Below are 14,104 nucleotides of genomic sequence, written 5' to 3' on the forward strand. Positions count from 1 at the left end.
GAGGAGACAGGAAAAATAAGAAATATATCTTTTTCCCATCACAGACAATTCACTTCCTCCTTCATTACTTTTTCCTCTCATATGTGACATATCAATTCTATTTTACAATTCTCCTGAAAAAAAAAAAATCCAACAAACCCAAAAACTCTCCATTATGCTTCTCAGAAATGCAGAATGTGGTTATGATAATTTCATTACAATTTATTATATACAGTGCTTCTGAATTAAAGATCCCTTCCAGAAGACAAAATGCTGCAAACAAATCTTTCCCATGCCTGTTGGAAAGGTGGAGCGCTGCCTGCTGGAAACAAAATAACATTGCTGAAGGAAGTTGGTGTTTATTTTGCCTAGGGATATTCTGTAATTGGCATTTCTAACCTGACTTTTAATCCATCGTTTTAAATTACTCCAAGAGTCTAATATTCCTCATTTGTATTCAGTTGGGAAAGCACAGGGGTTTGTTTAAATCCATCAGAAAAATTCTCTGGGGATCATGCATTGCTAGCATGTAACCAGATATTTATAATTTGCAAGACATTAGCTTGAATAAGTGATTTGGGTGGTTTTGAGAAAATGACAATGATGGAAGAAGGAGCAAGAGGAGAGATAAGCAATATCCTGAGAAAATTTTTCACCCTGGATGAAAACACAGGGTACATTTGTTTTCTGAAGCTCTTCCAGACAAATGTTTGGAGGGAAAAACCATGTCTTGAGGGAGATTTTCGTGGAATTCAGGTAACTATTGCTGAGCTAAGTAGAAGAAGTTGTTCACATAAACTCATTCTTTCCTTCAGGAGCTATGATTTTCCTTCCGTTGAAGGCAACAAGCCATAATTTCTCTGCCCTGAAAAGGAAACTGGAATCTGAGCTCTATGTTGCCACAGAGCTGCTACATATTTTGAATGCATTTGCAGAGTAGTCCAGGATTTGCATCTTACCTCAGAGTAAATATATATGACATTGGATACTGTGTGCTATTTGCCTTTTGTTCCAGTTGGAACAATCAAAGCAGAAGAAAGACTTGTGCAATTTTATGTCTTCCTTGCAGATAAAGATTAGTTAGTTTTGACTAGCTCATCTTTATTTTTCATGCATTTACTTAATTGGTAAATAATAATTAACACTCCCCAAGCTGCTATTCACCAGCGCTTTCCCCTAATATTAGTGGGAAATAACATAATTGGGAAGAGATTCAGGAAAAATTATGAACCAATGATTTCTGCAAAACATACTTATTTCACCTCTGCCCCTCAGCAATTTCAACTCCCTAAACACTGCAGAATTTCCTATCAGTTCCAGCCTGGCCAAGACCCAGTGCTGTCACATTGCTCTTGTTGCTCAGTTTGGGACTATAACTATCATTTGATATTTTATAAGGCCATAAACTGATTTATTTCACCTTCATACCAGGAAAGAGTTTTTTTATTGTCATATTTGCAGCTCTTAACTTGCAGCACATATCCCACAATATCATTCCATACATCACCGGAATTGTTAATAACAGAAAGCTTCATTTCTAATTTAAGGGACTAGAATTGCACCATCAGCTACTATGTTTAAAAGTTTTACATTGTAGAAAAATGTCAAAACTATTACAACTGACAGGAATTTGAGAGTAAGGCATTCATCTCACCAAAGTGTAAAAATATAGTTGCCATGTTACATCCATAAAGGCTGATGCAAGCTCCTTCATTCAAAGATACTAAAAATTACTTGATTCCCTGCAAAACTTTATTTCCTTTAATTCAAAACTTCTGAGTTTTTTTTTTTTTTCAGAAAAAAATATCAAATGCAGCATTTACATTCTCTTTAATGAGTAGAAGCTTTAAAAAAAAATATTACAAGCACAGTTAAGCACAGATACTTGAAGAAAATAATCCATAGTTCAGGATGAAAGCAAGAACATTCTTTCAAATGCACATTTTCTTTAGCAGGCTATAGATTGTTGTCTTGACTGCCCTTCATATATGGTAATCAAGATAGATGCTGGAGATGTTACAAGAAAGAACAGTAAACACCAAAGAAAGTAACCTAGATAAATCTTCAGCATAAATAAACCTCAGTTGGGAGGGAGCCAAACAGAGTAATCAGCAAGCGACCTGCGTTAAATTAGGTCATACCCTTTCTCTTCTGTCATGAAAACAACTACTGTGAAAGACCTTTAATGTATTTAAAATCCCAGTGGATTTATTGACAGTACCTTTGTCTGGACCATGCCTGGTCTCTGGTCCCTCAAGTGCTCCAGGGTAGCAGCAATATCAATCTCTTTAGCACCTGCAACAAACCACAAATTGGGCTGAGTTCAGAGCACAAGATAATCCATGCTGCATCTGTCAATCTCTTGCTGTCGGGTTCCCTTTGGGCTAAGAGTCCAATTGAAAATTATTACATCCATCTCTCAGCAGACTTGGCAGGCAGCTGCAATTTTTGTCTTCATATAGAAAAATAAGAGGTTGGGGCACCTTTTACTAACATTAAGTCAAGAGAAGCCAGAGAAAAACAAATTCTTAAAAATGTCTCTGCACCAGAGCAGAATATATTTTGTGGAACCTGAGGGTCTGTCATGGCAATGCCACTGAGCATCCCCTTTGTCACTTCTAAGAGCATGCACTGAATTAAGGGCCTGAACCACACATAGATTAATGCTGTAAAAACAAGATTTAGGTGACCTTTTGTCACCTGCAGCTGACATCCAGAAAATCCGTCTGTGGTTCCTAGCTCAGGACCTGTCAGACCACCTTGCTGTGTGGTCACTGTTTCACCTGGCCAGTCTGTGGCATTTTCTTTAGGTTCCACTCTGGGTGTCTGGACACAGCTGCCCTGCAGCCATGGGTGGCACCAGGGCACGTGAAACAGGCACAGAAGCCTGGCTGGGGCTGGCTCCCTGCCCCACACACATGGAGGAGCTTCCTTTCAATAGATGAACTATGGAGATCAAAGCAAGTCCTTGAGCCCCTTCCCTTTCTTATAATCCACAAAGATTACAAAACTGAAGGGGGCAGGGAGATGCTGATTTCCTCCTCAATTTCCTCCAGTGACTGATATCTCAAGACCACTCTTCTCATTTTCCTTAAGTGCCTAATCTGATGTTTTAGGAAGGGATTGAGAGGGAATCAGGATTTTGGTCATTCCTGTATGAGCTTCAAGAATGGAAGCCTGGCTGGAAATCCTTTGAGGTGAAAAGTTCACATGCAGAATTTGGCCTTCTTGTATCTTCTCCCTTCTGCATCTTGCAAGACCATCTCATGGAACCAAAGCACCAGGCAGATGGGCAGAGGGTCATCCTAATGCAAGTGTAACCACCCCATCCCTGCTCCCCTGTGCCCTACTGCCCTGGGTGGCTGTTCATTCTCCTGGGGCTGATGTGGGCCCACAGCTACAGGAGATGGAATCGTGTTGACCTCAGGTCTCTCCTTTTTTGTACATTCACTTTTGTCATTGGATGGTTTATCAAGGGCAGGGACTGGCCACAGTTCTGGAATATGCTCTGTTTAAGGGATACTCAGTGGTGGGCTCTGAAGAAGATTTGTCAACTGCTTCCAGTTGCCTGGTCCTAAAAACTTCCCGAGCCACCCTCTGCCAATTTGGGACTTCCTTCTGGAGGCATTTAAATATTCCCAAATATTCACAGGGGTTTCAGTGGCCATGCACTAGAGCACTGCTGCTGCAATGTAACTTGTACACATCTAGAACACATACTTGTTGAGTTCCCAGAACTGGATTTGGAGAATTGGACCCAACACTTACCACTCCTCATACAACTCTTGTATTTAAGGGCTTGTCTACCCATAGTTGGGTTCATATCAATGCAAACATCATGCACCCCCTCATTTACCCAACTCAGCTTTATATCTTAGCATCATCTTTTACAAAAATTCAGAATAGCAATGAATGATGAATGATTTAATTTGGTTTCCTGGATAAAAATGATGAAATTATATTTAAAAATAGCAACAGCTCTACAAGAATAATTTATTTGGAATATGTTCTTCAAATAAATGAAAATATGTTCTTCAGCTGTATTAGAAAATGAATGAATTCTTTCAGTAAATATACTAGTGACAATTTAGAAATGGTGTCTTACAGACAGTTTTGCTAATTACTATGGGTTGGGACATTGCATGCCTTTTGCTCCCCACCCCTCCCCAGGATTTACAGGGATGAGCTTTGAAAAAAAAAATAGAAGGTTTTATTTGAAAATTAAAACCCCCCAAATCTCCTTACAACAGAGCAAAGCAATACTTACATACACCGTAAAGTCTGATACCACTGACAGTAATTATACCTTAAATCTGTTGCAGGTTTTGCGGTGGCAATTCATCTGGAAAGCATCACTAAAGGTACCCTCTTCACAAACCCTAACACTGGTAAAACACAGTAGCTCTCTTCAGTGTTTAATCTCACACACGTGCAATTTTGTGGGGTTTTCCTGTTCCACCACAGCTGTGGATGGAAGCAGAGCTATGTGAGTGCTGCACATGCTTTACAGCCTCACATGTAGCCTCATTTGATTACCAGGAAACAAAAACTTCCAGCAACATCTTGGTTCAAAGTAAGAGGAATTCTCCTTTCAGAAATTAAGATTTGAGAAATATTTAAGACACTGCTATCTATGGACAAGGCTATCCACAGTTCTGAGCTTCCCAGGTGTTTGCTGCAAGGATGAACCCAGAGATCCTCCACTGCAGCTGGCAGCTCAAGTACCCATGAGTGTAACATCTCTGTCCCCCCAACACTGAGGGATGATCTTTATTTGAAAATACTCTACCCTCTGAACAAAAAGAGAAAAGGTTTATGATAAGACATTGTTACACTCTTTAGTGGCCAGACAGGCTTCTGAGTTTACTGTTGAAAGAGTTAATTGCTCCATTTCTGTGATGCAGACTGCAGCATTTACTAGTGAACTGATATTTGCTTTTTTATCATCATTAAGGGAATGACATGACTAATAGTATGAACAACACTTGATTAAAAAATCCTGATTTAGCAAAACACCAAAGCATATGCATGGACTGGAACATCAGAACAGTCCCAGTGGGCTGGTGTGCTTAAGGGGAAGCTTGTTCTGAAGTGTTCTGTCAGTAAAGTCCCTAAAACATCAGTCTTTACTCACTAGTGTCCCTAGCCCATGTGTTGTGATCATCAGGTCATCCAAAAGCATTTCAGATGTCCTCAGCCATAGGCAATTTTAAGGAAAACCAGAGCAAATCAAGTGTCTTGTTGAGATGCCAAGGCATTAGAGGCAATCCAAAGCAGAGACAAGGATTGGTTTGCTACACCATTTTTTCCACCTCTGAATGCCTTGGATACTATGGTGATATGTAAGTGCCTGGAGAGACTGATCAATGAAACTTAGGGCTGCAAAGACAGGACACTGTTTCAGAAGAAAAACACCTTGGAACAAGAAAATTCACAGGACAGGAGATGAAATCAATGGCATAGGAAAAAGCCAGCATGACTTGTTCTCTCTCTGCATGTGTAAGTCTCTCTTCCTCCTCTGCATCTATATGTTCTGCATCTATTCCCTTATTGTGGCTAAAACAAATGAGTTTAAATATATATTGCTAGTCCTCTATTAAATCTCATTTTGTGATGAGGGCTTTTTTCTATTCAAGTTTAGGATACTCTGCTGCTGGATTATGTAAATTCAGCTGACTACCACTGGCGTGTGCAATAGTCTGTAAAAAGTTTTCTGGTGACAGACACAGACAAAGAAAGAAATTTTCAAGGCACAAAGGGAGGTCTGAACCCAACCTGCCTTCACAGGTGAGAAGAGCTCACTGTTTAAGTGCAGCATGAACTTTCACCTCTCTTTGGAATTATTTTGCTGAAATCTGACACAAATTCAACACTTTCTTTGCCATGCTGAGGCTTCCTCTTTCATTTGGGAGAATGACAATATGGCATTACATTATATAGTACCCAGTAACAATTTATTTATGCTTTTGAGCCAGTTCAGGTGACAAAAAATACAGCATATGCTACATGACATCAGGAAAGAGGAATATTGTATCTAAGGACATTAGGGTCAAATCATGCTCTTACTGAGATGGCTGCAAAATATCCACACACTGCAAAGGCATTTGAAACACTGCTTATCTGGAAAACCCATGCAAACTGAATTTGATGCAGTGGTTTAGAGCAAAAGCAAGAAGAGCTTGATCCACTGATTCCAATGATATCCAATTATTGGAAGTGTTTTGCTTAGGCTTCTAAACTATTAAGCCCAGTAATAGATGCAGATGTCAATTTATTGTCATATAACAAATAATCTACAGGAAGGGTTAAAAATACTAGGCTGGAGAGCAAATGACATTTGGAAAAGACAACAAAATATGTCAAAAATACAGTATTTTCTATCTTTTCTTTCCACCAATATATATGTGTCTGCCACTGGTTTCAGAAGCTAAAGAAAAGGATAAAAGAAGCATTTAAAAATAAGGAATGGTCTTTTCACCTTTTGACTGTATTTTACTTTGCAAGGAATAAATTTGGGTTGTGTTTGTGACAGGCTTTTTCACAACAGATTTCATTGCTTGTTTTAAATGAACATACAAATGTAACTTAGTGCAAGACTGAGCTAATATTGTACCAACAGTATTGGGAAAAATGACTGTGCAATGTGCTATTTTTTTTTAAACAGAACATACATTTTCAGTAATTCACTGCGAGCCAGATACTGCCAGCCTTCCCCTGCCCTTAGCAGCTCAGTGAGCTGGCTGAGTAAATACCTCTGAAAGCACTTCCACACCAGCGCAAGCCAGATTTTAACTTCAGTAATTAACTATCATCTTCCTAAAGGCTTAAAGCATTCACAGTGAGTGCACAACAACTCACATCAGGAACATTAACTGGATAAACTAAAAGAAAACAGGAGAAGATGCAAGCTGAATGATATTTTGCCCCCAAGGAGAGAGGAGGTTTCTGAAGTTTAGGGTCATATCCTCTGCAAGCCTTTCTCTCCCTGCAGGCATGAATGCTGGATGCATGCTGGCACTTAACAGCTGGTGCTCCTGATTAGCAGATCTCAAGGGGTTAAAGTGTTTGCCCTTAGACAGTTGTGTAAGTGCAATATCCAGCATGTCATAAAAACATGGGTAAATTCCCCTTTTCTTTCTTTTCTATGCAATAAATAATGACCCAGCCTAATTCTGCTGCAATAGGCTCCATGAGGTGACCAGCAGCTCACAATATTTAAAATCACCCTGAATTACCGAATGTTAGTTTTATGACTATAATAATGAAAGCTTCCCTCCTCTTCTCATTCCCCTAGACATGGCAGGGGTCCTATTTTGCTAAGCACAAGACACATGAGAAACACTCTGTGGAGGATGGTCCCTTCCACATTGTAGCTGTACTGCTGTCACTGTGATGGCACAGGAATATGACAATGTTTGTCAAGAGGAATAACATCTTTAAATGGATCAGCTGGGAAGAAAAAATGAAGACATATCATTAAAAAATTTTTTTCAGGTTCAGCAAACTATAGAGTTTGTGTATCTGAAAATGTGCTGGGTTGTTTTCTTTTCAGTTATAAGAACAATCACCATTTTTACATAAATGCATGAGAAGTTTTAGCTTAATTAAGGTAATCTTTGAGATTTTTATGTAACAGGCTTCAACATACACTGAAAGCAAAGTCAAATGTTCTATTTTATTCAGTACTAATGAAAAGTGCAGTGTAGATTCTGTGAGGCTGATAGAATTTTATATTAAAGCTCTGTCTTAAAAGGAATATTTTAGATTCTAGATGCTCTGAATTTCCTGTGTATTTATAAAAATAAAATGATGTTTAAATACTTCATCAAAGCAGTTATTTGTGGGGGGTTTCCTTTTAAATACCCCAAACTGAAGAATTTTCTTTGTGAATGTTTCACAAATGCATTTTGCTCATAAATATTAAATTAAAAAGGATTTTTCTAGTTGGGAAAAATTTCCAGATATACCTCAAAAAGATATGATTATAACTCTGTAGAATGGCTATAAATTTGTTACTGTGATTCCTAAAGGATGGCTTGGTCATTAGGGGCTATGCTTAGATAGATTTCAGTTCTCTTGCAGACTGAGATTTTAACTTCCTGCTAAATGATTTAGCCACTTGGGCTAAATCATTAAATTCACCCTATGTTTCACACCATCATTTATAAAAGGAACCCTTTTTCCTCCTATCTAATGAGTTGTTATGAAAGCAAATCCATTAATGATTATAAGGTACTTGGACACCAGAGAGGTGAAGACCTAGATAGATCCTCTTTTTTTTTTTTTTTTCCTTTTGCACCTTTCTCAGCTCTCTTTCTGTTCTCCTTGACCATAAAGTCATCACAATACTGAATATATGAGGTAGGAGTTGTGCTGAGCAGCTGTAAAGGGGGGGTTATTAGCACCTTTACCATTTCTCCTTCAGGAAATTATGATGATCAGTGTGGGAATAAGCATTTATCCCAACAGAGAAAAATGGAGTACTAAGAGCAATACAGATATGACCTGTCAAACACCTTTCTTTTTGTTGCAGCAAGTATTCACCTTCATTCTAGTCAGATATTACCTGCCTAATGCATCTTTTTATATTTATTATATTGTATAGATTTTGAATTAGGCCTTGAAGGGCAAAGGGACTTGTTAGCTAAGATTAAAAATCAGCTTGTTAAAATCTTGAAGGAACAGTGCCTACTACACTTCTTTATGCTGCTGTTGCTAGAAGCTGAAAAAGAGCCAATTAGTGTTTGCAGGATGCTGCTGATCACAGCCTTTAGCCTCGGATCCTGCACGGCTCAGTATTCCCAGGCACCGCAAGATACTCGTGTCATAATGTGAAACAGCAAAAACACACTTGAGGAAGAAAATAAGGAGAAACAACACAGTGCCAGTGAGGACACTAAGCTGTCTCATCACAGAGTGCCTGTGTTTAGGAAGAACACAAGTGTTTGTCATGTTTGGGTGATGGCTGCATGACTCATGCCTAATGTGGCGCGTCACGGTCAGAGCAAACGCGCAGCGGCTTTGGGCTGCCTTCCTTCCCTCCCCATCTGAAACTCACAAAGAGGCTTTCTTTGGCACTGCATTTGCTGGCCCTGTTCTGCATTCAGCTTTGCCACGGCAAGGGGATAGCGAACTAAGAGAGACCAAAGGACAGACAGTAAATAGATCCCGGTCTGTCAGGAACCTAACATACAAACATACCCATCTACACTTCTGTGTGCCATAGATATAGTGTATAGAGATAGAAGTGGGCTCTCTGGGGAGTTAGGAGGGTAAATCAGCACTCATGGACTATTACACTGTCACAGCCATGCTGGTTCCAATGTCTAATATAGCTGGACATAGCACAGATATGCTGAAGATTTGCAAATCTCCTAAAGCCCTACATGCCTCCAGCTTCCCACTGAGAGCTTCTAAAGGAAGGCTCATGTAGCTGCCCCAGCAAGTGTTTGCCCCATTGAGTACTTAATGTTGCAGCAAAACATTTAATCACACCATATGAGGGGCAAACTCAATCTGATTAAAGAGAAAAGGGTCATAACTAGGGGGAGTGTAACACCACTTCTTCACTGACCATTAGTTTTAATAGCAAACCGGTAATATTTACTAACTAGCTTAGTCTCAAAGGCCCAACCTCATCTCATCTACTCCAGCCATCCTTGAAGTTGGAATTGGAGTTAGTCATCTCCTCTCTCAACAGCTAAGAGAGAGAGGGTAAGCTCAGATGGGCAATTCATTTGCCTGAGAATTATCCTCCAGAGGTGTGTATCGGTCTCCTTGATGACAGAGGAGACCCAGACAACTAGGTTAGGTGAGATGCTTAACACTGGATGTTTTATGTGCCTAAAGTTAGCTGGAATGAACTTGGGCTGAAAGGAGCTGAGTTTCTGCTCTTCACTTCTGGATTCACAAATGCTACAATCTAAAGCTTACGGTGTTTGAGATCTGTGCTTTGTGTCTGTAGCCTTCCCTATTTCCCTTATCTCCACATTGGTGATTTTGGGGGAAATGACAGAAGAAAGGCAACATGGAACCACAATGAAAAGATAAACCAGCACTACAGTGTAGTGAAGGCCATGGAAGTGAAAAATGTATCCTATGAGTAACTGCTGTTTGTAAAGTGCTCTGCTGCAAAGAAGCAAGAGTATTTTCTTCCTTCAACTTGCATTCTCTAAGTGCTCACTAAATAAAAAATGCTTTTAAGTATTAGAGATAAAAAAGAGGCCTGACCATCAGCTAGAAACTACAAAAATAAAAGCAATTTTCATTTGCAGCTATCCAGATGTCTGCTGCTGTAGCTCTGCTCTTGGCCAGGAGGATCATTTGACACTTTTCGTGGAAAGAGAAAAGCATCAGCAAAATCCTAGTGAGGGGTACACTTTTAAAGATAACAAAAAAGATTAATGTATTCAGGTTGGCATTTTCATTATAAGCTTATTCACTCTCTGAGATGAACAAAATCTGTGTGCGTGTGTGTGTTGCTAGGGATGGACCCAGCCTATGTCCGAGTCAGTGAACTGTCTGTAATTTCAGACAAAATATGTTTGTGCTTCTATGCACCTAACAACCCAAATTAAAAATTCATTACCTTTATTAAAAAGAAAACCAAACCAAAACAACTTCAACAAAAGTACCCAATGGGAAAAGCAAGCATGTAAGTGGAGAAGGGAGTGCTTAAAGTAATAAAAGTGAAGCAATTAAAACTATAGTGACAGTCATGCACATAGAGTATACATTACATATATGCATTACATAACATGTTACTGTTTACACATTTTGTATTAATACTTTAAGAACTGCATGTAATAAATGTACAAATGTGATATGGCTTTGTCAGTACACAATCCAAAGGAAGGTGACACTGCAGATGGAAGACATAGGTACAATCTAATATTTTAAAAAATTATACAGGAAAATAATGCTTCTAAGTTTTACACTGACTTTAACAGCCTTGCAGGGATAGAAATTCACTGCTGACATGTAAGTTTTTAAGTTAATATCCTTTGTCAATGCAGAAAAAAACATGCAGAAACCACTCACTGTAACTGAATGCAAATGGATGCTAATTTGAGGACCAATCCTTCCTCACTTCCACTGTGTGTGAGAATTGTCACATCACATTCTATACACGATAGGAATTGTTTCTCTTTTACAATTAGATTTCCTCCACCCTCTCCAGAACTTAAAAGTAAAATGAATATGCCTAAATTACTACATAAGAACTGCTATAGAAATGGATGCTAATGCATTTTATTCCATATGGGGTAAAACATCCCATAATCACCTATTGTCACTGTAGAAAATACCAGTGCATGCATCTAAATTCAACTTACATGTGCATATGCAGACACACACATATAGACAAAGCACATACAGAGCAAGTATTGTGAATGTGCTGTTACTTCCTGCTAATAGATGTTGCCCAGGATCAGCTCCCATGGAGTTTTACACAATTTGCTGCTTTTAGTATCTCTTCCAGAAACTCTTGGTACATTACCTGAAAGGCATTTGATCTCCACGTGATGAATCAAACACAAACAAAGTTAAGATGCTTATTGCAAAAATGACATTTATGAGTACATGTCTCATTTGGCCTTAAAAAAAATCTAGAAGTCCCCTTTGGAAAATATGCATTTTCTTTCCAGGAGACACAGAAGTAGCTCGCCTACATAAATCTATTAAATTGTAAGAACTCAATTTTGCATTAGATTCATTTTACGTTGCACGTAGGTGGTAAAGCTCTCACAAGACAGTACATGGAGTGACCTGAATAAAAGATGCAACTGTTATGGATTCACTCTTTAAACAGAGTTTATCCTTAAAAGTGACTAAACTGATCCAGCTCTAGAAACTGTGGAATAACCACACTTTAGCCACAAAATTGTACACTTTACAGCCAGAAGACTACCACTGGTCAATTGGACAGTCCTCTGCTGCATGAGATTAGCTACTGAAAAAGAAATAGTTTTACTCACTGCATATAAACTTCCTTTTCCAAACATGTGCCCAGCTGCTTTCAAAGCAGCAGCACAGTGCTTCTATGATCCAGCTTTTCCACTTTTCCATATCCTAACCTACCCATGGTGGGAAAAACGCCACACAAATTCCTTATCTGCTTGTCTCCTCCTTGGTTTCAGTCAATGACCTCTTGTTTTCAAATTAGTCACTATCTCAAGCTGCTTACTGACATCAATACATTTCTTTCAGGGTCTTCCAGCACTCTATGGGGACCCCCCTTCGTGCTCCATCTCCCAGGGAATAGCCCATGCCTGATCAGTCTTTCTTCACAATTCATTTGCCCCTAACCCTGGATAATTAGGATTGCTTTCTACCATAACTTTCCCTACTCCCAAGTAGTTTCCAATAAAATCTTCAGAATAGCAAGTAACTCAAGAAATATGGCTCTGTTAGGGTAATCCATGACCAATAAATTATATATATAGATATATATTATAAAAAAAAAGGTAAAGTAATTGTATCAGTATCATGTTTGCTTTTTGCTTGAAATTTTTATATTCTGTAGAGGAAACCACCTAAAAATGCAGACCATAAAACATACAGTGGGAAACATCAACCAAGAACACCTTCTCCATGGTCACTAATTCATTTCCGAACAGAAGCTTGTAGAACATGCTATATTTTTATCTTCCTTTTATGAACTATTAATCGATGACTCCATACAGGCAATAACATGCAAAAAACTTTAAAGCATCAGATGTCCAAATGTGTTTTTCAAAGGAAATAAAGACTATTTTAAACAGCTTTTTCTAAATAGCAAGAATTTGCTGAGCACCTCAGGCTGGACCGTGAAAAACTATCCTATACATTCCCTATACACTCGTGCATGTAGCTGGGGGCCCAGCTCTCATAGTGATTAATTATCTGCTGGGAAAGGCTGCAAGAACGAGCACTATTTGCCTAATTGTGTTTCCAGGGTAACTCATTACATAAAAGTTACAATACATAAATGCAGCTCATTGGAAAAACCAGCCCTATAACATACGATATGTTTACATGGACACGAGCAGCTTCCTTTGGAAATTGAAACAGCAGCATTTCACATTTACATGGCTGGCAGTACTGATGCTGAGAACTGAGGCAGTCTTGTGGACAGCACAACAGTAAACAAAACAAACCCCAATTTTTGGCTCTGTATTTTTTCTTCTGTGTTCCTAGAGATAATAATCTGTCTCACCCAAATCTCAAAGACCAGCCATGTAATTAATTCAAACTTAGACCCTGAAAACAATTATTATGTCCTGAATTTTTCTGCTGTAAATCTTTTTCCAGAATACCACTATTTCTAATCCCACTTTTTGACCTTCTAACAATTATTTACCTTAAAAAAAAGGAAAAAAGAAATCTCCCATTTACACTATATATTCTCTCAACCTCCGAAGGAAAGCAGTATGGTAAATTTTGTTGTCATGGGAGAAGCTTGATCCTGGCTGAGGAAATATTTCCTCATTCACCAAAAGCATGTCAGAAATAGTGAGCTCTAGACTTGTATCAAAACAACAGACAATAGAATTTTCTCAGACTTTGCATAAGGACTCAAAAATAAGCAGATTGAATCCATTTTAACACAAGTATGGGCAAGCATTTCCTTTCATAAAATCTTTTCAGAGAGGAGCTAACCCCACAAATTCATTATGATTGTTAAATCCAAACAGCAGATAAGCAAAACCTCAGCAAGGGTTCAGATTAGCCCAAATCATTTGATCACGATGAGTCAGAAGGCGAATTAAGGAATCTTTTGTTTTGCCTTAAAATGTCACGGTATAAACTGCATCTGCTCAGGAGCTGACTCACAAGACCCTCAGACAATAGGGTAGCAGGGGCAAGGAAAGGACTTGGGGAGATAACCTCCAGAGCCAGCCCTGGCCAGAGTGTGTGTGCTCATCAATTATAATCCAAGCTTTTGAATGCAGGAGAATAAACCGTTGGTTCAGCTTTGCTAAATTGAATCTTTTTTTGCCGGGTTTTAGAATTTGGAAATCAATACTTTAAAAGGATTTTAAAATTCATATTCGCCTTCCCTTTGACTCATCTCGTTTCAGCTAGTTCAAACACAAGAAAATGGATGGTCAGCAAACCCTAGGCAGCTGCTGGCTGAATGAATATC

General features: G+C 38.8%; 1 protein-coding gene across 1 annotated transcript in view; it reads right to left on the reverse strand.

Annotated features, from left to right (window-relative positions):
• PTPRN2 (protein tyrosine phosphatase receptor type N2) overlaps positions 1–14,104 on the reverse strand; it is a 634,871-nt gene that overhangs the window by 7,133 nt on the left and 613,634 nt on the right. The window contains 1 exon segment of the mRNA XM_074552744.1: positions 2,201–2,274. Coding sequence (XP_074408845.1) covers positions 2,201–2,274 — 74 coding nt within the window.

The sequence above is a fragment of the Zonotrichia albicollis genome, chromosome 1, assembly GCF_047830755.1.
Source record: "Zonotrichia albicollis isolate bZonAlb1 chromosome 1, bZonAlb1.hap1, whole genome shotgun sequence".
NCBI classification, from domain to species: Eukaryota; Metazoa; Chordata; class Aves; order Passeriformes; family Passerellidae; genus Zonotrichia; species Zonotrichia albicollis.